This window comes from Tenrec ecaudatus, chromosome 16, assembly GCF_050624435.1.
Source record: "Tenrec ecaudatus isolate mTenEca1 chromosome 16, mTenEca1.hap1, whole genome shotgun sequence".
Lineage (NCBI taxonomy): Eukaryota > Metazoa > Chordata > Mammalia > Afrosoricida > Tenrecidae > Tenrec > Tenrec ecaudatus.
The window spans coordinates 9,340,991-9,366,900 of NC_134545.1; the positions used below are offsets into that span (position 1 = coordinate 9,340,991).

At 54.4% G+C, this 25,910-nt stretch overlaps 1 protein-coding gene across 2 annotated transcripts in view; it reads right to left on the bottom strand.

Annotated features, from left to right (window-relative positions):
* Positions 1–268: 268 nt before the first annotated feature.
* BICDL1 (BICD family like cargo adaptor 1) overlaps positions 269–25,910 on the bottom strand; it is an 82,177-nt gene continuing 56,535 nt past the window's right edge. Inside the window, exons 3-10 of one of the 2 annotated variants that reach the window (XM_075533899.1) lie at positions 23,550–23,666; positions 20,758–20,904; positions 12,471–12,650; positions 11,518–11,736; positions 10,651–10,794; positions 6,135–6,265; positions 3,130–3,250; positions 269–1,209 (exon numbers count right to left, since the gene is read on the bottom strand). In XM_075533899.1, the coding sequence (XP_075390014.1) occupies positions 1,045–1,209; positions 3,130–3,250; positions 6,135–6,265; positions 10,651–10,794; positions 11,518–11,736; positions 12,471–12,650; positions 20,758–20,904; positions 23,550–23,666 (1,224 nt within the window). In that variant the 3' untranslated portion in view covers positions 269–1,044. The remainder of the gene's footprint in view (positions 1,210–3,129; positions 3,251–6,134; positions 6,266–10,650; positions 10,795–11,517; positions 11,737–12,470; positions 12,651–20,757; positions 20,905–23,549; positions 23,667–25,910) is intronic. The other variant, XM_075533900.1, reaches the window with a different exon arrangement.

Genomic DNA, 25,910 nt, shown 5'->3' on the forward strand with positions numbered 1-25,910 from the left:
TCTCCAGGCTTGGGATCTCTGCTGGGCGAGGGAAGCAGGCCCGACAGTTCCTGCGTGTGGGCACCCTATCACTGCAGCCTGGGGTCTGTGACCTCCCAAAGCAGCTGTCATCAACAGGCCAGGACACCAGTATCGCCACCTGCCAGTCGGTGCTTCCAAATACCCAATGACTGAAGCCAAAAGCTCTGTAGAAATTAATTTTATTCTTATTCAGACTATTTTCAAAAGAAGCAGTGGTGCGCTGGTTTTCTAAAAATATGCCTTTATAGATTTATATATAATATGTATATTATAAAATCCATACATGTATTTACAGGGTTGCTACATACAAAAGGTACAGCACTGTGGTATGTACACATCTATAGTACATTCTTGCCACGGCCCTGCTGGGCTGGCCCGGGGAGGGAGGTGGCCCTGGACTTGGGCCTCGGCAGACGGTGGCCGGAGCAGCAGGGGTGGCCGTTCCTTTTGTGCTCCTGTCCCCCTGGTACCAATGTTGCCCTGTGGCCGACTACAGGCCCCCCGGGGGCTAGTCTGTCCTGAGCCTGCTGGGCTGGGCTAAGAAGTATCTGAGGGACAGGAGACAGGTGTGGTCCGAGGGAGGGTCCCGAGGAGCCCTCCCTAGGGTCCCACTACAGGCTGGGGAGGAAGAACAGGGGTGTCAGGAACAGGGCCCTTCTTCCTGGGGCTCAGCCACCACAGCCAGGGAACACCTGTGGCCTTGCCTCCTCCCCTGAGAGCCGCCTCTCTCGGTGAGGGCCCCGTCCTCACCCCTCTGCCAGGGCGGGGAGGTTGGGCCGGGCCGGCGGGGTGGGTGGCCCCCTGCGGCATGCAGAGAAGGGCCTCCACTTGTTGCTCCCCAGTTTTCAGAAGCAGTGCTGGGGGCTGGGCACTGACCACTGGGTGGGCTGGGTGTGACCTGCCGTCAGCTCTACTCAGTAACAGGCCGGGGGCGCCCAGGCTTGAGCTGGCCCTGTGGTGGAGGCAGGTTTCTACTGTCCTTGTGGACAGTGAGGTGGCCCTGAAGCCCCCCACCCTCCCAACCTAAATCCTCCTGAAGAATGAGAAGAGTCGTTTGCCTTCAGGGGTGCTGGGCCCATCACCCCGGCCTGTGCTGCTGCCCCCCCGGAAGAAGGACGAGGCTGGCCGACTCCGCTCCCTCAGGTGCTTGTCCATCAGCTGCCGGTCAATGACCCTGTGCATGTCGTCCTGTGGGGGGAGAATTGGGTTAATGGGTGGGGGAGGGTACACTGGGAGGACACTGCATGAGGGCACGATGAGAGGTGATGAGATGGGTGAGGATCACCAGGGTAGAAAGCAAGGTGTGGGTGAGACAAGATGGATGTGGGCCCACGGGGGCTGGTTCTCTTGGCTGGAGTCATTCTCCCCAAGCCCCTCAGTGGACATTCACACCATCTGTCCCTCACCTCCATGGCTAGCTGGTCTGCCTGCCTGGCTTCCTCCTGGACCTAAGGGGACCTTAGCCGGCCAGTTCCGCAAAGGGTCTGGCTTCACGGGGGCTGCCCTTTCCTGCCTTTAAGAGTACCCCCAGTCCCCAGGAGACCACGCCCCCACCCTCCCTGAACTCATCTATGCCAGTAGTTGTGCTCAGGACCAGCCGCCCTTGCTCCCTGGACAGGCTGAGCAGCCCCTTCTCTACATCCTAGTGGCTCAGTTCTTACTCTGGAAGATTCCATCTGATAGAGGATCCTGCACTGGCAAAGCTGCCCCGATTCAGCCCGCCTGCCTCCGGCTAGGTGGTTCTGGGCCTGCTGGTGCCAACACCCCAAGGCTTTGGCACCACCTGTCCTGCCAGCTGTTTCATCCATGCTCAGATGAGGGCTGAATCGGGCAGAGGACCCCAGGGCCTCCACTGAACCCCCCCACCCCACCACCCCCCCGCCTGAGGGCATCTGCGTGGTTCCTGCACAGACAGGGCGGATATGGTTCTCCGCCTCCCCTCCAGTCTCTTCACACACACCTTCCCTGTGGCTACCCTTCTCCTAGCCTGGCATCCTTTCTCTTCCCTTTCCCTAGTCCCCACTGATGTGACATAAGCCCCAGTGTCTGCACGGGCCGGGCTCGCTCAATAGATTGCTGTCCACCTCGGCCAGAGGGTACTGAGGACCCGTTCGAAAAGAGATCTTTCCAGAGCTGCCAGTCTTTCCTCAGCACCTTGCAAACACATTTTCTACCCTTTAAGCAATCGCACTCGTTAAGTGAAACTGAAAGACAGACAGACACACACACACACACACAGCTCATGACGCTGCATCTGCCAATCCTGTGGGCAAAGGTGCACGTCTGGGTGCGGGTCAGGACAGCGGCGGGCCATGTGCTGCCCGGGCGCCCACTGGACATGGCGGTGATGGGGGAAGCTGAGGCTCGATGGCATGTCACACTGCACAGATGGTGGCCACGAGGGGAGGCAGCACGGCAGGAGGCAATGGCAGCGGGGGAGGCAGGCAGGGCTCAGTCTCACCTCAAAGGCAGGAGGGGTGAACAACTAAAGCTGTTGAGACGGGAACTGAGAAAGGCCACTAGATCAGAAACCAAAGGAGCCAGATAGTAAAGAGCCCTGAGGAAGCAAACTGCAGCCAGGAGAGAAGAGAGAAGAACAGGGCGGTGAGCGGTGTGGTGGCCAGGACAGCACGCGGGCAGTGGCCGGCCTCCCGAAAGGCCACCTGTACCATCCAGCTGGCTGGGTTGGTGTCCTCAGGGAGAAGCATTCCTGGTTACACTCAGGGTCAAAATTGTCCCGCTGCCACCTCATCGAGCAGAGGCCAGTCCCAGCCCCAAGGAGATCTGCAGGCCCCTGACCACAGTCCCTGTGGACACACTGACTCACTGTCCCCAGGGCCTGGACTGAGCTCTCAGAAGAGGGAAGCTGGCCTTTGGGGAGGGCAGGGCAGCTGCGTCCAATGTCACTGCCTGAGGGTACGGGCGACTCTTTCCCCCTGGCTGAGCCAGCAACAGGGAGCCCGCACTTGGCCTTGCTGCTTGGTGGCAGTGGCCCCCGAGGCTGGTCTGGCACTGACCAGGTGAAGTAACCACCTCTCTTTACACGGCCTGAGGCTCAGCGACCTCTGGGCTGGCCCCTCTCCCACTCAGGCCTTGGCCCTCGGTTACCTGCCAAGCCTCCAGCTGCTGCGAGAGGTTCAGTTTCTGCTGAATGGCGTCCAGCAGCTGGCCATTGAGAGCCATCATGTCCATCCGGCACTTGGCCAGCTCCAGCTCCACAGCATTCTTCCTGAAAACAGACAAGCCAGGCAGCATGGAGACTGGGTTTCAGAGCTCCGGGGCAGAAGCAGTGACTGCGAGGGTGCTCCTCCGTCTCCTCTCACCAGGTCTTCTCCCAATTCTCACGAGCACCCTGAGGGCGGAGGGGCAGTTTGCCATGGGACGAAACCGTTTCAACAGGCTTGGATGAAGACAGTGTTCCCAAACTGCCTGTGGGGACGGCTGTGTGGCTCCTCTTGATGTGACCCAACTACCACATGGTAGGATGCGTGACTTCTACGCCAGTCAAACCGTTCATTCACCAACAGTGGGGAATACTCTGGAAGGGCTGCCCCGTGGAGACGAGCCCCAAAGGGGGCCCAGGAGGACCGCACTGGGCATGCCTGGGCTGGGCTGGGGTGGGGGCTGTCTCTCACACGCTTACATTTTTGTCCCTGCATGTCTTGAACATGTGACCTGTATTACGTGTTTGTTTTCCCCAACACTGCTAACCCACCGTTGTGAATGACTCAATGAGTGTTCCCAGGATGACTGCTGGCTTGTGTGCTAGCAGAGGTGCTGGGTCCTTGGGGACGCTGACTGCACTGAGGGCAGGTGGCCCTTTGAGAATCACTCAGGCCACTTGCTCTTTGGCCTTTTCCAACGGATAGTCACACACACCTGGCAGTGCTCGCCTCGTGGGAGGGCGCCCGCGCTCCCGGCAGCGCATAGCGCCCTCGTCCACCCCGCCCCCGCACTGCGGCTGCAGCGGCGGCGGCACCCGCCTCTCCAATCAGCGTCCGGGACTCGGGTGCTGCAGGCTGCCTCCGTCAGGCCGGCTACTATTGGCTGGCGGGGAACTGCGGAAGCCGCCGCGCGCGCCGGTTGCCATGGACGCACGTCCGGGCCGCCGCCTCGGCACCAGAACACGCGCCCAACTCGCGGGCGCCGCGCAGTGGCTGCGGCCCGAGCACTTCCGCCGTCTGCCCGCAGGCGGCGCCCGAGCAGGGTGGAGCCGCGGGAATGTGCTGACTAATGCCCGGGCTAGCCGGGCCCAGGGACCCGGGGGCGCGGGCGGCGTGGGGACCCTGCCTTCCCTTTGCCCCCTGAGGGGCCTCGGTGCCTGTCACTCATGAGAAATGACGGGGGCCGTCCGCAGAGCTGCAGAAGCGGATTCACCCGTTAATCGTTTTCCACGCGTAAGCCGCAGCCCTTGCTCAACAGAAGCACGTTGGCGGTGCGTGCAGTGACGCTGCCCCTGCCCGGGGGCTCGGGGCTTTCTCCTCCAGGGCCCAACCCAGCCTCGGGGCTCGCAATAAGGCTGGCCCAGATGGCTGAATGTGAAGCAAGGCTTCACGTTCCCCAGTCAGCAAGGTGAGCACGAGCTGACCTGTGCTCGCTTACTAACCTCTAAGGAACAGTGTCCCTAGTTGTTCACCACATCTGAGCCTACTTGTAGGGCCGGCTGGCACCTCCCTTTCCCCACCCCACAGCACCTTCCCACACCATGGAACCAGGCCCGGGACAGGGAGGGAGCGCCCAGTGAGCCAGGTAAGCACAAGCAAGCCCGTGCTTATCTTTTTTTTAGTGGGCGAATCACCCCTGAGCCCGGACTAAGGAGCAGCCATGATGGATATAAGTCCCATACAAGTGCGGGCATGGTTCCCTCTCAAGGACAACGTCCACTGCTCTCCCTTCCGGTGCACCATGCTCCCGTCATTGCTAAGGAGTTCTTCTGGAGTGATCTGGCCCCCTCAGCTGCTCCCCACAGGGCTACCAAGGTTCCTAAAGTTCTTCTTACGGGGGCGCCTTCTCCCACCCCGTCAGCCGCCTCCACAAGTGCCGAACAACGAAACTCACTGCCACCCAGTCACATCCTCCTGGACAGAAGACTGCTCCTTGGTTTCTGTGTCTAGGACATGCACCGGGAGGCTTCAGGTCCATTTGGTCCCACTTTTTGTCCAGGGTTGGGGACTGGACAGCATATTCTTTCTCCCTTGCCCCCAACAACCTCCCTGGCTCTAGCTGCCACTTCCTGTCTGGATTCCAAAATAAGGTCTGACAGTGACCTTCAGTGCTGGCCACGAGTTCTTCTCATCTACCAGACCTAGCCCTCCTGCCCCACACTCTAGCAGGCGGAGGGTGAGGTTGGTCTCCAGCTGCAGCCCCTTCTGAGTCTGTAGGGGGAGGTTTGGGACGTGTTGCAATCCCCGCTGGTCCTGTCGCCATGGCTGCCTCCAATCTCAACCTCTCTTTGCTTCCAGAGCTGGTGGGAAGTGACCCACCAATTTCCAATAGGGTTCAGTCCTTACTGCCTCTTGTTATCACTTTATTACCAATTGTAACACACATACCCCTCCTTGTCATGCATAAAGGTATGCTCCCTGCACCTCCCTCTTCTATCACACTGCTGTTCAAGAGTTCACCAAATGAAACCGCTCAGAAAGCACTCTAAAATACATACTACATGGAAAAATGCCAGACACTCAGACTTCCATCCCCCTGCTGCTACAACACCACACAAAACCCAACACACAAGGAGTTCTGGTCGGGCATAGGGTTGAGCAGTTGGCTGATAGCCAAAAGGTTATTGGTGTTTACGCACCAGCAGCAGCTCCACAGCAGTCAGCCCTGGAAATCTGTACCCATAAAGATGCCAGTCCAGGAACCCTAACGGGCAGTTCTACGCGGGGTAGTGTGGTACCCAACGACAGTGTCACACATATGTTGCCATGTATGTACGACAAGGACCTGCAAAATGGGTGCCCCCAATGGTGGAGTGTCTGCAGAGAAGGCTGGGGCTGCAGGGGGCTTCTTTCCCTTGCATTCTTTTGTCGGACTGAACTGTACAGTTGCACGTCTGCACATATTACTGATGTAACTGAAATAGAAAATCCAGGGGCCGGTGCACTCACTTTGCAATGGCCTCGTCCCGGTCCCTGATGGCCTTCTGAAGCTGCTCCTTTGGCTCCTTGTCCTCCGATGTCACTCGGAGCCGGTCTCTCTCTTCCTTCAGCGCAGTCATCTCCATACTCAGCAGTGTCACCTAACGGAGGCCCAAGGAGAAGGGATGTGATCCTGTCACTGCTGACAGGACACTGTCACTGCTAGTGGGGGTGGGGTGGCAGGAGGGGGGCGCTTCCTGTGCCGGAAGTCTCTGAACTTCAGGAAGTCTCTCCAGAGGCATGAATGTCCTGTGCTGGGCCTGGGTACAGTCAAGGGGACAGTGGGGGGGTCCCTGGCATGCTGGGTAAACTATGGGCTAGGAAACACACCCCTTGGACTAAAGCCTCAGGTGTGGTGTCCAGTCACCATCCTCGCAGCATGCATCGCTGCCGTCACCAAGGGCATGACGGCCTGGCTCCTGCCCCTCACCCCTGACCCAGCGGGCCACATCTTCACCACCCCACCCCTCTCCCAGTCAAAGCCATCTTTTACTTCAAATCAGCCCTTGCTGTGGCCTGTGCTTTAGTGACTGAACCACAGCCGCCTCAGGTCCTCGTCCTAACCCTGGGTCATCTTCTGGTGATCACCTGCCCTTCCCAGGGGCTCCCCGGGTGGCCCAGCTGATCCCTCCTGCACACTCTGGGCCCTGCTGGAGCCAGGCCATAGGCAGTGTCCCATCAGCACATTTGCTGTGGACGCCTGTCACTTTGACTACATAGCACCCGGACACCTCTCTCCCAGGGCATTCCTGCTTGTGCTCAGAAAGGAAGCCCGGGATGGGGAGACCCTGCCTCCCTGCTCACTTTGAGCATATTCCTGCGGCTGATGGGAAACCCGCCACAGAGCTCTCGGAATGTCTGCTGAATGGCTGGCGGGGTGGGGGTGGGGGTGGGGGGCCTGCCTCTTATGGCTGCTTGAGTTCAGAGAGGAGTCCTGGGGCCTGGTCCTGTCCTCTTATTAAGTGTCACACACACAGTGACAGCTCTTTGGCAGGGGGATCTGTCCACACCGCCTGCCTTCCTCTCTCCCACAGCGCACACAGGCCACCCTGCAGTCAGTCCCCTCCTCCGTTCTGTGAGTCCCAGGTCTAACCGAGCATGGGCCTACAACTCAGGCTGAGGACCAAGCTTCCTGGAGACTCGAGTGCCCCTGGGCGTCACCAGCCCCTGGGGACCAGCCCTCACCAGAATTCAGTGGGCACCCCACACTGCAGGCTTCTGCTCACAGGACTTGGGCAGGGACACAGTCCTGGCTGTGCTCTGTACTGGGGGTGAGAACCCCTCGGCAGGGACAGTGGGCACACTGGTGTCTAGCCTGAGGCAGACAGCCACCTCTGCTGCGTTCAGGGCAGCTTCTGGGGTCCTGGCAGGGACAGCCTGTCTAGGTGGGAATGAGCCCTGGGTGTGGCCTCCGGGCAGCCAAGGACCAGGCAGGTGCTCATCAGCCAGCTGAGAAGAGAGCAGGTGAGCCTATGGTGAGTTGGGAACGCCAATACGTAATGCGCTCCAGCTGAAACCTTGGGAGAACCCAGTAGAGGCAGAGCTTCTCTCCAGTCTGCTGTGGACAAGGGATGAGATTTTAAACTTTCTCTGAAAGAGGAAACTAAAAGGTTACTCTTCTCCTTCCTCAGATGGCTGAGAGCCTTAAATGAGTTACACAGTATCCAGGGCCTGTCTTTCTGAGGATGAGCCTGCTGGTTCATACATCAAGTGAGGCTACTTCCACGAGTCCCTTTTCCCAAACACAGTGGGCGTCTCCTGGAGACCTGAGGCCCCTTGCCCATTGCCCCAGACCAGAGCAAGATGAAATATGAATGAGGGTCACAATGGCAGGGGAAGGGGGTGCTCCCCAGGGTGCCGAGGGGCACTTGAGGGCTAATGGAGTTGAGCTGCATGCAGCTGGGAGGGGAGGGTCTTGCAGGCAGAGAGCGCGGGAGACCAGCCCCAGGTGTGGAAACACTCGGGCAGGTGTGCCACACCCCTCCAGAGGCCTATGTTCTCACTGCTAACACGGGGAGGGGGGTGGTGGAGGGAGGGAAGAACAGAGACCAGGCGGCCATGTAGGCCCAAGGCTTCCCATTTCTTGATAATAGGGAGCCAGCTGAGAAGTCACTAGATTCTAGGTGACTAGAAGGATATGCCAATTTCAAGTCCTGCTTCAGGAGGATCAATTCCAATCAGTCGGAGTAAGGCAGGGGCAAGGACAAAGGGCAGCGACCCCCAAAGGCTGTGTGAGAGTAGGGAGGCCAGAGCGGGCACTGGCTGCGTGCGGCAGGAAGGGAGCGTGCCGGGGTGTGCAAGTTGTTCTAGTGAGGCCTGGAGTGCACCCCAGAAGGTTCTCTTGTGTTTCCGAGTCCAGTTCTGGAGTCGCTGGCGTGCAGGCTCGTAAAGGATTCCAACACCAGGCCTAGGCTTTCCCACCGAGCCTCCTGCAGCTGTCACCAGGGGCCCTGAACAGACAGGTGAGCTGTGGGGGAGCGGAGGCCCATGCTGGCCACACAAGGGCACGGAGCTGGGACTTGGGTGCTAAGGCGGCCGGAGAATGGCACAGGCTGGCTTCCGGGTCAGGCTGTGGTCTCCCCTCGGCCAGCCTGTTACATTACACTGATGCTTTCTCGTTAAACGTGTGATTAAGCTTCTGGCAGTTTTGCGATGTCCCAGGCCCTATACCTTTTGCCTCTGGGAGAAGAGTGTTTACTCAGGTGGGGAAGCAGTGGGCTCTGAGCAGGGACCCTTTGGGCGGTGAGGTGTTGTTGGGTGGAACCTTGGTCCCCCTCACCATGTCCCACCAGGGTTCAGAGCAGTTCTGCCTGCCCCCATCCTGAGAGTCCCGCTGGCCGGTGCCTCTCAGCCAAGCCATGCTCTGCGGCTGCTAACCTGGGTCGTGTGACCGCTGCGGTGAAGGCAGCCACCTCAAGCTCACTCTGATCTGCACCCCATCCCCGGGGGCCTCTCTGGGGGAAGGTCTCCTGCATTGAGCATTAGGGGAGAGATGACCACCAGTGGGCCCTGTGTCCATCTGCTCTGTGGATTATTTGAAAGGAGGTCCATGGAACTTGGCTGAAACCAGTAAGGAGGGGAATTTTGAAGGCGCCCTGGTGGCGCAGTGGTTACAATGGGCTGTTAACCGTGAGGTCAGCAGTTCAAAATCAGTAGTCGCTCCTAGGGATAAAGATGAGGCTTTATACTTCTGCAGAGTGATGGTCTTGACTCTGCCCTATCGGGTCACTATGAGTTTGAACTGACTCACGGGCAGCGGGTTTGGTTTTTGGTTCCTGGTGGAGGCAGCTTCCTAAGGAGTTCCGGCACCAGGCTGACTCTCACCAACCACCGTTTTCTTTTGTTTACAAATGGGAGGCTCTCCTCTGAGGAGCAGAGGTGAAGGAACAAACAGCAGCCAGCAGCAAGAGCTTGAGGAGGAGGAGGAGGAGGAGGAGGAGGAGAGCAGAAGTCCCTTCTAATATAAAATCTGAGCACATGGGAATCCAGCCTTCTTAATTCTTCCCAAGATAGGGGGATCTGACCCTGAGTTAGAACCACTCCCACCTAGAATCACAAGTTCTAGCACGGCCTCCCCCTGCCCAGCTCCAGCCTAACCTCCCAGGGTATGGCCAGGACCAGCCCCGGCTCTAAACAGCATCTGTCCTCACAGAAAGAAGAGCAGTCCTGGTGGTGGGTGGGCCTCCCCCTGTTTTCTGAGAGGATGGATATGAACAGGACAAAACCGGGAACTTATTTCTAGAAGTCTGGTAACTGTAAGACCTGACTGAAGCAGAGGCCTAGCTTTAGTCCAGGCTCAGAAACCTTGTGTCGCAAGAAGAGATGAAGCGCTGTGGACAGGGAAAGAGAGGGACAGGCTGGGTAGGGGCGGGGTCTCAAAGGACCCATGGGCAGGGTGCCCACAGGAGGAGGGACTTGCACATGGCCCTAGCCAGAAGGAGGAGGCTTCATGTCCTAGAAAATTCTAGAAGCCCCTTTCTGAGTGGGGCTGCTCCTCGGCCCTCTACATCTTTCCAGAGCTGACTGCAGTCACATCTCTCCAGCACTCCAAACAAGGAGAGGACAGGGGCAGCTGTCTGGAGTTCTTTCACAGGCAAACAGCAGGCCTCTGTGGGGAGGGAGGTATAAGGTGGGGGCATGCCTGCCCAGCAGCTCTTGGAAGGAGCACCCCATTGTGTTTGGGGAACCGGGGCTTTTCACTGGCCAGCCCGCGCTGCCGGCCTCTGGCTCTGGGGGCAGGAAGGAGTGTGTTCTAGAGGAGAGGAGGGCAGGCTAGCTGCACCTCTGCCAACTTTACTTTGGGGTCACCCCGAGGGCTGGTTGGTTCCCTTTCCTGCAGACACCAGCTCACCTCGATTTTAGGTCGCAGTCCTGAGGTCTTTTGGAGGGAAGCCCCCTCTCCAATGCAAGTGGGGAGGAGCAGGTCCAGGGAGAGTCCCAGCCCCGTGCACATTCCCTGCCCTGGACTGCACATTGGGGAGCTCACCTGGCTGTGGAGTTGCTGCAGCTCTTCTAGGCTTTGCCTCAGTTTACCCCTCTCTCCCTCCATGAGCTCCCTGAGGGCTCTTGAGTCCTCACTGGTCTGCCTTATCTGTTCTTCTAAGGAGTCATCCTCAATCCTCCGGGAACTCTGAGGGCAGAGTGTGAGGTGAGAGAAGGGGCGGGGGTGTGAGGTGAGAGAAGGGGTGGGGGGGGAGGGATGGTGACGGGAACAGGGAGGGCAGGAAGGAGAGGAGAGGGGGTGCAGAAAGAAAGTTAGGGCGGAAAGCTGCTCTTGCAAACAACAGCTGGAGATGTCCCATTTCCGGGGCTGTGTGAGATGTTCCTTCTTGTCGGAGCTCGTGGGAAGGGACTGGTCTGCGTGGAATGGCACAGACTCACTCTCCCTCACCGAGGCTGGCCTCCCTAGGCCTTGGCAACTGCCCCATCAGTCAAATCCCCAGAGCACCCTACCGCCCAGGTTCACCTCCGAGAGACACAACTGCTGTGTCAGAAAATGAAACCCCGGTAGTCTGGAGCCCTGGCACATGGCAGGAGGGTGAAGCTGCAGCCAGCGGCCCTCTGTGCCGGGGGAACCACCCTCTGGGAGGGCCCCAGGATCTGGAATTCTAAAAGGCCTGTGCACTTGAGCTCAGCTGTCTCAACTCACGTAATTCAGCTCTTCGGGCTCTGAAGGGTAACCAGCCACTGGCACCAGCACACTGTGTCTCGTGGCGGCAGGGGGAGCATCTGGAGCCTTCTCCCTGGGACCCCTGGCCCTAGGACCCAGTACTCTCAGACCAGTAACGGGGGCATCAGCAGGGCCCACCTCTGCTCCTGCTCTGGGTCTCAGCACCCCGGCTGAGGCACCTACCGTGGGCTCCATGCCATCGACGGTGCTCTGTATCAGTCGCTTGAGCTCGCTGAGGGCAGTGCGCAAGCTGCCAGCTGGCACGTCCTTGGCGGATGAGGTTTCGGAGGACTCGTCCATGGAGGAGTCCGTGGAGACGGCCGAGTCAGCGCTGTCGTTTCCACGAAGGTGGGAGCAGAGGTAGCGCACCTGGCAGTAGGCTTCCCAGAGCTGCAGCCTCAGCTGCAAAGGACAGAGACAACTCTTGCCTATGGGTTCCCGAGAGGACGGAACCCAGTGCACCGGTTCTGGGAAAGGGAGCTTTCTCTCTCTTTGTCTTAGGCCACCCGCCTGTCCCAAGAAGCACTGATACTTCTTTTGGGCAAAATATGTATCTGCACAACTAGCTGCCATCGAGTCAATTCTAACTCACGGCAACCGTCTGAGACATAGTGGAGCTGCTCCACAGGGTCTCTGAGTGGCTAGTGGGTTTGAACTGCCGACCTTGCAGTTAGCTGCCCAACAGTGAACCTCCTGTGCCACCAGGGAACCTCCAGTATGTCGTCCATATGGACACACGGTTCTTTCTCTTCCTGTCTGTTGGTCACTGCCACCGGCCATCTACAGGACTGCCTTATGGAAGCAGTCTTTCTGGCAGAATGAGACAGTGCTTCGGGGATGAATAGTTACGGGTGGCATGAAAAGCCGAGTGGGTGGAGTGGATGGATCACCAACGTTCTAGAGCGTGGTCAGTCCACACAGGAGGCTGATGCACATGGCTGAGCCTATGACACTGTCCTCTGGCCGTTCTGCTCTTAACGCCTCAGTGGACATGGGTGTGGAGAGGGAGGGCCAGGAACCTGCTGCTTCCTGACAGCTGGCATCACAGGCCCTGAGCAGGAGGGCGGGTAGGCCTCTGGAGTCCAGGGCTCGACCCGGGTCTCCCTTGGGAAGGGGTGAGGGATGCTGATGGGCACCTGCTCCCTCTCCTGCTCCAGCTCCTCAGCCTCCATGCTCTGCTCTATCTCTGACAGGAGGGAGGTGCTGGTGGCGGCAGAACTCTGCAGACTCCTCTCTTCCGTCAGTTCTTCCACCTTCACCTGCAGCTGCCGGTAGGAGAGGCGCACCTCCTGGAGCTCCACTTGGCTCTGATGCAGCTTTCAACGACAAGGAAATGATGGTGGTCAGGTAGGCCAAGCATCAGCACTTATGTGTGTGCACACCTACACACACACATACGTACATACATACATCCCAACCCTAACTGGCTGCTTCTCTCAATCCTATAGGAGAGAGGCCTCTCAGATGCTATCAGGGTGTTAGGAGACTCTAGACTGGGGGACCCTGAGGGGCAGCAACTGTTTCCTCTTTTTTGCAACTGTTTCTTTGCTAACAGATTCCAGGAGGAATGAGGGGGGAACAGATTTACGGATGAAATGCAAACTCAAAAGCTTATCAACCAACTGCAATATGTGGGCCTATTTTCATTTGTTTCTTGACTCAGCAAAAATGGTTGGAAATTTCATGACACGGTGATTTGAAATCCTGAGCACTGAGTACTCGATGGTGTTGGTGCAGTCATGTTCATTTTGTAGGGATCACAGTAGCCAGCGGGTAGCCTTTGAAGGCCCTGGAGCCCTGGGGGAGGAGTGGCTATGGTAGGCTGCTGACCACAGGGCCACCAGCCATTGGAAGCCACAGCCGCTCCCCGGGGGCTTAGTACAGTCGCGGACACCCTCAGGGGCAGATGCGTTCTGTCGTGGGGTTGCTATGAGTTGGAATGGACTTGATGGCAGTGAGGTTAAATCTTTTAGCCCCACACCGTCATCCAGTTGATTGACTCAGAAAGATCCTGTGAGACAGGACAGGGACTCACAGGGCTTTCCAACGTGTCATCTTCATGGAAGCGGACGGCTGCATCTTGCTCTTTCTCTCACAGAGGGGCTGGCGTGCACGTCACAGACCTTTCTGCCAGCAGCCAAGCCCTTAGTCACTGTCCTTGCATCTCTTAGGTGTGGACCCAACAGAAACGACTGCCCACGTGGCCAAGTGTTCAGACAGGATCCTCAGAGCATTCGGCATCATGCCTTTGAATGGGAAACAGTTCAAATGCCGATATGGACAGGATGAGTACGTAACCGGTGGCAGATTCCTGTGAGAATGCTACACCGCAGCAACAAAGGACCCAATGGCACAACATGGATGGCTCTCACAGGCACAGGCTCACCAGAAGTCGGACAGAGAGTGTGCACGTGACTGCCAGCGGAGGAATTGGCCAGGTGTTGGCAGGGAGGGTTGGTGTCTGAGGTATGGACGATGTTGTGTCTGGATCCGACTGGTGGTGGTTAGATGCCAGCAAGTCAACTGCGACTCACAGCGACCCTATCTTTGTACAACAGAACGAAGCACCGGCAAATCCCGGGCCGTCTTCACAACTGCTGTTTACGTTCCAGCCCGTTGTTACAGCCACTGTATCAATCCATCTTGTTGAGAGTCTTCCTCTTTTTCACTGTCCCTCGACTTTACCAAGCATGGTGCCCTTTTCCAGGGACTGGTCTCTCCAAATAACATGTCCAAAATACATCCCGCCTTCCTTGCCTCTAAGGAGCATTCTGGCTGTACTTCTTCCAAGAAAGATTTGTTGTTCTCCTGGCACTCCATGGTAAAGTCACTGGTCTCCATCCAAACCGCAATTGAAATGCCCTCCTGGGGCATATTTACCCTCTTCAGATCTCTGCACTTTAATATACGAGGGGATACCCCCAAAAAATCCCCATAATTTTTCCCCCAAAGCTATGTATTAAATTTTTTTATTTTAGAAAACAACCTTATCACCTTCAAAGTACTCTCCACAATGCTTAATACATTTGTCAAATCTGCAGTTCCATTCTTCGAAATGATTTTCAAACTCATCTGTTTGAATGGCTGACAGACCTCCCTCTTTCGTCGTCCCCCCACCTCTTCTATGTCATCAAATTGCTGTCCTTTCATGTTTCTTGTCATTCGAGGAAGGTGCATGAAGCAAGAGAGGCATGCTGGTTTGTTTCCCCCAAAACTGGTGCACTGAGATGGCTGTGTGAGCAGGTGTGCTGTTGTGGTGGCAAAACCAGTCCCCCATCTTCCACATATCAGGCCTTTTTTGTCATACAATTTAACACAAATATTTCAGAACCTCTAAATAGAAAGCTTGATTAACAGTCTGACCTGGTGGAATGAATTCCAAATGCACTACAAGTTGACATTTTTGTCCAGAATGACGTTTGTCATGAATCAACATTTTCTCCTCTTTTGAAATGAGAAAGCCACTTATACACTGGACTTTTTCCCATAGCGTTGTCCGTGTAAGCTGTGCTCAACATTTCAACAATTTCTGTGGCAATTTTCCCAAGCAGGACACAAAATTTCACAGCCACACACGGTTCTCTTAAATCGAACCTCACAAAATACAAAGTTAGAGTGAAGCTGCTTTTACAAAAAAAATAACTGTGAGCAGAGAGAACCTTCCCAGGTGATGCCACGGGGTGTACTAACTCATAGCAACTTATTGGATGCTCTCCTAGCAGGAACACCACAAAAGCTCTGCTCCACCCAACTTAATTCCATTTGGGGGGGGGGGGAAACCCTAGTATATATGCTATATTTTAATGATAAAAAATGAGGGGAAATGGGTATTTAGAAAGAAGCTAGGATTGGGTTTGGAACAACTCCAAACTCTTCGTAATACCAGTTTTTTAACTCAAGGGGGTAAGAACAAGATCTGTGTCATTTGTCACATTGTAAAGATAAGTTTCAGGCTCAGGGCATCCCATCCCTAGGTGTCACCTGATCCCTTGTTGCCCAGACCAAGGAGTTGAGCTGCAGGTAAAATGTGACTTTCACCAGACCCTTGTGAAGCAGAGCTGGACCCATGACTCATGGTCCAGTACTGTGTCCACTTCTCCACCCTTTGTTCACCACAGGCTGAGGAGATGCTAATCTGTTCTCCCGAGTTCTGCAGAAGTCCCAGAGTTCTACCACTCGCTCTCATATCTCCCCTTGCCTAACCTGAGTCCTTCTTCCTGCCTAGGCAGCCACTTGTTCTTTGGCAGTCCTTCCTGAAGGCCAGAAAGAGGGAATTACATAGAGAAATTCCTTCCAGATATCGTCCATCCTGCAAGCTGATTCCTTACATATAAGAGGGCTTCAAAAATTTATGGATAAGGGGGATTTAAGTGGGTAAGATGGGTGGTTTTCCATATGAACTTTCTGAAGCTCCCTCATACATTATACATCCTTTACACTTTGCCAAATCTTTCTCCATTAAAAAAAAATGCTGTTTGGTTGAGAATGCACACAGCCAAACATACACCAATCGAGTCATATGTACAAGTGAGTGCCAAGATCACCTACTTTGAATGGTGCAACTAGTCTCACCTTTTCCTGACTTGTTCCTCATTAAATCGCTACCTCTCCTAGATTATCTTTTGATTGGCTGTTTGATCCCATACAGAGAGTTCTTCAAAAAACAGCATGTTTTCCCCTATGGAAGGGCCGCGGGAGGACACGAGCCAGTCAGGGTGCAGTGTAGCAGTGATGAAACGTACAACTTTCCTCTAGCTCCTAAATGCTTCACCCCTTCCCCACTATCATGATCCCAATTCTACCTTACAAATCTGAGGAGGTACACTGGTACAGACAGGAACTGGAAACACAGGGAATCCAGGACAGATGATCCCCTCAGGACCAGTGCTGAGAGTGGTGATACCGGGAGGGTGGTGGGAGGGTGGGGTAGAGAGGGGGAACCGATTACAAGGATCTACATATAACCTCCTCCCTGGGAGACAGACAACAGATAAGTGGGTGAAGGGAGATGTCAGACAGTGTAAGATATGACAAAATAGTAATTTCTAAATTATCAAGGGTTCATGAGGGAAGAAGAAGGGGGAAAAATGAGGATCTGATGCCAGGGGCTTACATGGAGAGCAACTGTTTTGAGAATGATGAGGGTAACGAATGCACTAATGTGCTTTACACATTTGATTTATGTATAGGTTGTGATAAGAGCTGTACGAGCCCTAATAAAATGATTTAAAAAAACGAACATGTTTAAGGCAGACATTTTCCCCAGGTAAGCGAAGCTACTGTTGAGATAAGAGCTGGAGCAGAAGTACTAACCACATTGTTAGGCCAAGAACTGGCCTGGCTCATGAAAACATCCCCTAAACCTACAAAGCCAGGACCGCAAACCATGGTGTTTGATTGTACGTAAGCACAGCCTCGGTAGCTTCTCTCCCCCCGCCCCCAACTGTTGCTGGAAATGGAACACATAATATTTGCCAAATCAATGATTTAAAGGTTTGCAACTCAGTGACCTACAATGAGCAGCTGTGTAACCTTGCCCTTAATTCATGGACAGCACCCCACGCCTGCCCTAATCGTCATTAACCGTTTCTCTGCTCTTTCCTTTCCTTGGTAAGCACTAATAAACTCTGGCATATATCTCTAGGTCTTCTAAAAAATCCTCTGTATATATGGGAGGTTGGATGATGTTTTTCTCCCCCCGCCGGATAATATTTTTCTTCTTGTGTTTGACTCATTTCACTCAGCATAATGTCTTCGATTGCCACTCATGCTGGGCAGGCCTCAGGGCGTCATTTCTTCTCCTGGCCGAGGAGCGCGCCATTGTACACACGCTGCATTCTGCTTGCCCATCCATCCGGGCACTGAGGCGGCTTCCACCCTTTGGCTGTTGGGAACAGTGCTGCAATGAACGCTGGTGTCGCCGTCTCTTGCAGAGTCTCTGCTTTCCAGCCTCTTGAGTTTCTCTTGTTTTGTAAATGATTCCCAGAATCTGGCATTCTAGAGCTGGCAGGGCCAGAGATGAACCAGCTACCATCTTAGGTTCCCGATGATACAACTGAGTGAGGCCCCGAGAAGGGGGTGATTGATACTAGTGGTGCAGAGGGCACAGCAGCCCAGGATGACTGCCTATGGACAGATACGCCGCCCCTCTCTCCATGAGCCCTTCAGGGTGGTGCCGGCAGCTGGGCCCCTCCACCCGGTGAGGCCGTCACTGCTGAGTGTAACGAGAGGACTGCACGTGGCCGCTGGAAGCCAGGCATTTGTGCGCCCCTCACTACGACAGCCCTGCTTTTCACAGACAGACCTCGCCACAGACATTCCAGGCAGCGTACTCACCATAGCACTATGACTAGGCCTGTATCCGAGTGCGAGACCCTGTCCTGTATTTGGGGACCGCCCCGTCGTACCCCTATCGGACCAGTATTAGAAGATTGGATGGAGGAAGGCCTGCCTGAGATTTAAATGGAATGAATTTGTCTTTTATAAGTTGGCCTTTCTAGGCTTGACCCTGTATTGGTCTTTGCCAGGTTCTTGGCCAAGTGGCCTTGGGCTGTCAACAGAGCTGGAGAGACCAGGAGGCAGTGGCAGCTCCTCAGAGCTAAGTTCTCCTAAATGGAATAATCTCACCGGCAAGGCCTTCAGCCAATCCGCTAGGCGCCCTGGAAGTCTCACCTTTGCCAGTCGGTATCAGGACACGGGTGACTAATGGCCTCAGTGGGCGGAATGAGTCCTAACTAGCAAGGGCTTGGAGCTCAGCTGCTCAGAAAGAGAAAAAGGCATTGGCAGGCCTGCTTTGCATGCTTCCCGTGGATCAGCAGTACCTGCTGGTCTGGCGGGAACTTCTCCAACCCCAGGTCAGAGGAAATTCAGAGAGGAGAAATCAGGGCTTTAAAAAGGCAGAAAAGGCATTCCCAGGAAGCATTTGGCACAGAGTTGCAAGCAGTAAATTAAACTGGCAAAATGTTTGACGATTATTTTCTAGACAACTCCACATCTCAGCAGGAGAAGTTCAGCTCAGACAAGTACAAATACTTCGGCCCTGGACAAAATTAGTTCAATTACTCATGCACATTCAAAGGTGCTTAATTAAGTGTAACAGTATGATCAGGTCAGGTCTGCACTCTCGGGTCAGGAGCCAATCTACTAAGTGGGCAGATGCGGAAAAGCAAATCAGAGGAGAGGCTAGCTGTCTGTATGCGAGCGCCCTAGGATAAAGAATGCCGCACTTTGTAGGACAGACAGAGATGACACTGTGCTTCCACAAATGCCTGTGTCTGAGTCCCTGGCCAAGTGTAAGAACTCACAACACTCAAGCTCTTCGGAGTCAGCGGAGGTGGGGACATCCCCTTCACCTGACACGCGTGGGAACCGAGTCAGAGCTAGCTTGGACGCCACATCCTGCTCTCTGGGCTGGCCCACAGTGCGTCTCATCTGTGCCCCCAGCTGATGAGCTCTGCCCACTGCTCATGGACCCATGGACTAGGTATTACATGTTTAGCAAATGCTAGCTATGGGCAGGGTGCTCAGAAATGAATAATTCTTAATACCTGTTATCAGAATAAAATAAGAGTGGCATGTGATTAGTGACTTTAGAAGACATCCTTCTGACAGCAGAACTTGTGAGCAGCAGACCCACATACAGCACTGCAGATACAGCGGAATGACCCTGGTTGTGGCATGGGTCACGGGAGGGCGCAGGCCTGTCGCCCCACCTGCTCAGCCTCTCTCTCACCACTTGTCTGAGGAAAAGAGTTGACAGCCATGGGTTCCTATACCATTTAGGGTCACTCGGTCTATGTTTTACAAGTCAGATTTAGAGCCAGGAGGCTATCACATGAGCAGAGTCTCTGAGTCGTGGAATAGTTAAGCACTGACTACTCACTACGAACCCACCCAGAGGTGCCTTGGAAGAAAGTTCTGGGGGGGTCTACTTTTGAAAGGTCTCATCCCTGAAAATCCTACGGAGTTGAGTCCTACTCAACACACGTAAGGCCCCCAGAAATCAACCCTGACAGCAGCAGGCTTGGTTTGGTTGACTTGAGTGTGCTGGAATTAGTTCCGTATCAATTCTGACCATGTCAACAACAGACAGGGCTTTCTGGAAGGCACTGGGCTCCATTAACAGCTTAAGGAGGTTTTCACACAAACAGAAGGACCCAAACTACAAATGACGGGGAAACTACGCGTCCACCTACATGAAGTACCTAGAATGGGCCAACACTGAGAGGCAAGGTTGGCTGGTGGTTTCCAGAGGCAGGTGGGAAGGGGAGGGAGGAGCTATTGCTTACAGAATCCTGAGTTTCTGTTCAAAGTGATGAATAAAATTGGAAATGGACAGCAGTGATGGTTGCATGACACGCAAAATGCCATTAGTGTCAGTGAAGTGGACACGGACAAACGGCAACTTCTTTGTTCCATACACACCACCACCACCAGCCCTGAAATGAAAAGAACTCTTTCCCCTCTTGAAAACTGAGGTTTCAGTCAACCCCACTTTCTTTTAAACATCTTCTAAGTCCTTCTCAGAGCTCAGGGAGGACATAGAAAACATGGAGGGCGTGAGGAGGAGAGCTGCCAATAGTCCTCAAATAGGTTAATCACTCAGATGATAGCTTAGCTAACAAATCTTAATCTGAGATGCCCTTTCTTTACCCAGAGCCCTGGCTTTCCTGAACAACATACACTTGAACTCAGCGGGCACCCTCAGTGGCCAATGCTTTGGACAGGAACCACCTGGTACACCGTGGCCCAGCTCTGTGTGGGTGATGCTGGTCCCACATTCTCAGGGAAGGGGTGTCCCGCTGGCCGCTGGTCTCAGTTGCTCGAGGCTGGCCCGGCACAGCTTCCTTGGCTGCAACTGCTACTCTTGGTTCTGGGGAAGCTGAGGGTGTTTTAATCTTTTTATTTTGAGGGGTGGCTGCTTGTCAAGTGAGGGCTTGGGGACTCAGTGGAGGCCTAATGGCAGTTCTCAAGTAAGTACAAATATGGTCGCTGAGCACTTCCCTTGAGAGAGAGAACAAAGGGATATAATTAGGCACACAGAGGGGTCAGCCTGTGCCTCCTGTGGCAGTCACCAGAGCAGAAACAGCGTCTTGCTGTGTTCAGTGGGCGATTTCTTGGTTCTCTCTGTGCCCACCAGAGCAGGAGCACAGGGTACTGCCAGGTGAGCACAGAAAGCCCCAGGTTCCCTGAGATCTTCTGGCAGGAGCCTCCCAGGCCCCCGGCCATGTCCAACAGCCAAAAAGAACCCCACAGCGCTGCTCCACCCGCCAGGGGACAGGACGGAAACAAGCTGGAGGGAAGACCTAGGGGTACACTTTCCTGGGGTAGGGCCAGAGGGCCCTTGGGGACCTCAGTGCCACCTACCCCGGACCTGGGGGGAGGGGTGCTGGCCTTCCAGCCAGGGCCTGTCTCTGCACATACCTGTAGGTCTTTGTCGTGGCTCTGCCGCTCCAGGATCAGCACCCGGTCCTGCAACTCCTCCACGGTCCCCTGGAGCAGGTCGTTCTCCTCCAAGGTGCTACTTAGGCGATGCTCCAGCTCCCGCTTCCGATCCGACAGCATCTTTATCTGAAAGGGTGGAGAGCCACAGGGGTGGTGTGGGGTAACTCTGGGCTGACTTGCTTCGCTCCACCACTGACCATCACCCCCACTCCCACCTCCAGGCGCGTGTGCTGTCCTGGGGTTCTGTGCCCTGACTCCGTGAAAATGCTGTGCAATCCTAGGCTCAAGAGAAAACTCCTCCCCTCTAGAAACCTGTCGGGGAAGGGGTGGGAGCCAGCTTTCGGGAAACTGGAATGTCCGATGCCAGGCAGAGGAAGGAAGGCCAGGGCTCTGGAAATTCCAGAGATAACCACCAGGGCCCCACCTTTCCAGTCTGCCCCCAGCTTTACCCCGAGAGCCCACAGTCCTACTCTTTCCTTTCCCTTGTCCTATACCCGGGATTCCCACTCTCCTTCCCCACTGCTGTTCTGGCTGCCTCGGAGCTCAGCCCTGAGTCAGTGTAGGAATGGACAAAGTTGTCCCCGAGTCTGCCTGCCTGAGTCCCGGGCAGTGACCTGTCAGAGACACAAGTGACTGATTGCCTGCCCATTGTTCATTGCACTTGTGAATCAAAGCCAATCCTTTGCTCTTATTATCTGGGATAGTCTGTGGAGTACCTAGCCAGCCTCCAGAGAGACACGTTTGTGTAGGAAGGTCTAGTCTCTCCAGTGTCAGTGAGAAAACGGAGATTAGTCCCCCTGGCTTCCCAGGGGTGCAAGGCAGCGAGGCATTTGGTCGGCTTTCTCCCAGGCTCAGGCGACAGAGTGCCTCGCTAGGTCTGCCACTGCTTTCTGGCTTCTCAGCCCTGCAGGTCTCCTGGCTCCTCCCATGCATTTACCAGTCCCCTACTGGAACAATTTCTCAGCCAGCTTCTGGTTGTAAACAGTCTCTTCCCCGTGGTTAATTAGGATGTTCCCATGTGCTCTGGGCCGGCCTGGATTTCAATTCCTGAGGCTTTGATTTGGTGACGTTCTGTGCGTCAGCCTCAGAGTTCTTCCGGGAGAGAGAGACTCTAATTGAGTGAGCCCCGCCCACTCGTCCCCTGGGCATTTGGGCGATTTTCACTCTGTGGTCGCATTCTGTGTGCTGGGCATAGATCTCCCCTGGCCACCCTTCAATCAGATAGGATGCCATCCTAGGGAAGCGAAGTATGTGGTCTTTGTCCAGAGAGATTGGGTATCTGGCTGGACAAAGAGACTGTCTCTCAAGTGTGCACCTGGGTGAGGGACCAAAGGCAGCAGGTGCCTTTGGTGAATGTGCCCACTCTTCCTGACGCGGAAGCAAAGTTATTCCCGGGAAGGGAGTTCATACTCTAGTTAATTTACACGTAACTACCCTCTGACCTTGACTTCTCTTCCCCGGGGATCATCTTTGTCCTCCCAAGTGCCACTCGGTGAAGTCATGAGGCAATGCAGGTCTGACCTTGCTTTTAAAAACAGTGGTGATACCGAAATGAAGCAAGGAATTGGCAATAGGCCGCCAACTCCCTCACCTCTCCCAACACACCCTGAAACTCATCACCAATGCTGTCAGTGAGCGTTCGTAGGAATGCCCCGGAGTCGAGAAGAAAGATGGAGGAGGAGGGGGGAAGAGGAAGACGGGCAGTGGAAGGACTCAAAGCCTGGCCAACCGAGGCACCTGACGGGCAAATCATGCACACAAGCGGTCACAGACACGCATGCTAAACCAACCCCACGCGAGCAAGCGAGCGAGCGAGTGAGCAGTCTCTACTTACTTCAAGAACCTGCTGCTCAGTGCCAGGGGGAATTCCAAGGGAAGGGAAGAGGGCAGAGGGTGGGAGGCAGGAGAAAAGAGAAGATATTGATAGGTTGTAGGAAAAAACTGTCTTCAGGCGATTGATGGATCAGGGAAGCAGCCTAGCCAGGGTGGGCTTCTGGAGCCCACGCCACAGCACAGTGGGGTGAGCATTCAGAGGGAGCCTGGCTGCCCTTCAATGCTCTACTTGGCTGCTGTTGGAACACTTAGCCCGGGGATCTGAGGAGGTGAGTAGGCGGAAGCCTCCCCAGGGAGGGCCAGTTTGGGGTAGTGAGAAGGCCCTCCTGCTCTCCGTACCTCCCACAACTGGATTCTCACTGGTTTAACCCTTGGGTGCTACTTCCTCCCTCCCTCCCCTCTTCCCTCCTGTCTACTTGGTGCCTCAGACCCTGGCTGACATTTTTTCTGGCCTCTCTGAGTCACCACACCATGTGCGTCCCACATATGAACTCTCAACGACCCTCTGAGGCAAGTACTTCCAGGGCCCGCCCTTCAAGACGAGCAGCTTAGAAATCTAAGCCATGTGTGGCTGAGTCCATGCTGCCCCCTGGCCAGCCCATGGTCAAGTGGGCTAAACTGGGCAAGGCTTTGGAGGGGCCAACATACTCAGCAAAAGGCAGGTCACTCATGATTTCAATCCCCTCGGCAGGAAATGGAAGCAGTCCCTCCACAACTTGATTTCCCAGGTAACAAACAGGCCCCCCAGAGGGGCATGGGCCACATGTTCCCCATTTAGCACTTCATAGCCCTGTCTATGGTGATTGTAGTCACACTTCTATGGAGGCGGCTTTGTTCCCTGGTTCAGAGCACCCCCGCCCCAGTCAGAAAACTCCAGTGCAGGCCCTCCAATGAGAAAAGCACTTTCATCCCCCAGCATTGCCACGTGGGAGATTCACCTCAGCCTGCAGACTCTCCAGCCGAATGATGTGCTGGTTGGTGGACGAGTTTTTCTCCCGGAAGTCTTCTCTCAGAGCGTGGACTTGCATGGAGAGCTGTCTCTCAACTTCTGATGCCTGTGAACAGAGGAACCCTCCTGAGTGAATTTCGGAAGTTGTGCAGAGGAAATCTGTGAAGATGTTTGCCTTTCCTTTCTCACGCATCTCTTTGCATTGCTCCACTCTAGGAGTAAGGACTAGATGGGGTGCTGGTCTAACCCAGCCCTGGTCCACGTGTTCTCAAGGCCAAAATAGGACCAGTCCCCATGCCCACCGCTACCATATGATGACCAGGTTTAAGGCCACTGTACTGATATGGGGTGGGGGAGAACCCCAAAACAGAAGAGTAAGCTCTCAATGCTAAATATTGTTTTTATCATTACTCTGCATGAAATAGAGGCCAGCCAGCCTCGAGGCTGTTGATGGCACAGAACTGCCCCCATCTGGTTTCTAGGCTGCAATCTTTTTGACATTTTATTAGGGACTCATACAACTCTTACCACAATCCATACATACATCAATTTCTAGGCTGCAATCTTTACAAGAGTAAATCGCTTGGTCTTTCTCCTGCAGAGCTGCTGGTGGGGTCAAACGATCAAGCTTTCGGTTGGCAGCTGCGTTACTTAACTTAAGCCACCAGGGCTCCTTGTTGAAACCAGCGAACGTTAACGCGCCACTCGGTGCACCAGCACCTTCTCTTGATGCTGCGGAGAATGCTCACTGGGTGACCCATGGACTCCTGCCCACCGCTGGGGGCAAAACCAGACCCTGGACCCTTAGTGCTGCCGAGCCACACCACAAGTGAAAGAGGCACCTTGATGTCTTGCTTTCAAAGGCCAACTGGGGTCGGAAAGCTTTATGGGGTCCTGGGAGAGTTCACTGTGTAAGTGTGAACGGCTAGGAAAGGCATTTATGAGGAAGGAGGGAACGTGAGAATCCTGAAAGAGCAGGCATGCTGTTCACTAAGGCTCGCGCAGTAACGGCTACACACTCAGTCGTTCTTTCAGCTTCAAGTGCTGAGTAATCATCTGCCCATCTTTTTTGGGGGTTCCCACAATCCAACACATTGCCTCACCACACCACAGAGCCACAAACGAACCTTATCCTAGTGTAACTTTCAAACGATACTCACGGAGCATTCAACAAAGTATCATGTTTCCCTCTATGTTCCAGATTGAATTTTAGGCGCTACCAACTTTTCCAGACTCTCAGTCATTCACTTAATAACAGGTTGTTATGCAGTCACCTTGTTTAATAATGATATTAGCGATATTCTAAATACTACGTGCAAGAACGGAAGTAAATGTCTTAAATACATCATCCCATTGTCACAAGGCAGGTTCTGCCCTCCCAGTTTACTAGTGAGGGAACTTACCAATCAGGCTCTCAACCTACAACTTTCAACACGCTCACACACCTTTCAAAGTCAACTGCTTTCTTATTTTACAGAAGGGGACTCTTGTTCAGCTTTTTAGACTTGGCTAACGGAATGAATATTAGTTAATGATTTCTGCACATAAACAAAATAATCATCTTGTTTGTATGCAATTATAGTGTTCTAAATGCCTTCCAGTTGCCACCAGAAGCGCTAAAAGCCTCCAGGGCCAGCCTTAGTGCCATAAAGAGCCCCAGAACTTCTAGAAAGGTCTCCACGGAGCAGAGTGAGGCAGGACATGGAGGATCTCTTTGGAGGGTCCCACTCCACTCCTGAGATGGAGTGACGGGCGGTTTAGTGGAAACCAATTTTAAGAAGTTAAGAGTCAAATGATGAGAGTTCTTGTCATCGATGTATCACAGCTGTTAGATGGCTCCCCTGACCGAGTCTCCCTCCTTCACCCATCGCCACACAAAGCCGCGTTCTAGAGAAATGCCCACTTCTCGAGTTCTAACGTTGAGTTCTGCCACTGTACACTCACACTGAGGAACTTTGGGCAGTTGTGGGAAACAGTGAAAGATTAAAGGGCCATCTTCTGTGAAACCAGGGGCGGAGGGCACCATGGGTCTACCAGAAGGAGGGCTCGGTCACGTACATAGTTCTGCAATAGCCCCTTGTGAAGGCGATGGGCCAAATTAAAATACATATGGAGAGACACAGAGATAGTGAGCAGTCATTATCTCTTAGTTTTCTCTCACAGGGACCCTTCAAAGCAATTCAATAACAAGCCATCATCTATGAGTCACCTCTTTAAGGGAGCGACCAATTCTCCTGTTTCTAGGTTTGAGGCAATTGTCATGGCTCTGGGACATTTTTGTGTGTGGTGGCGGTGCAGGGAGTGATGTTAGGACAGTTCATTCTTATAGGTAGACAATGGCAGGCACAAG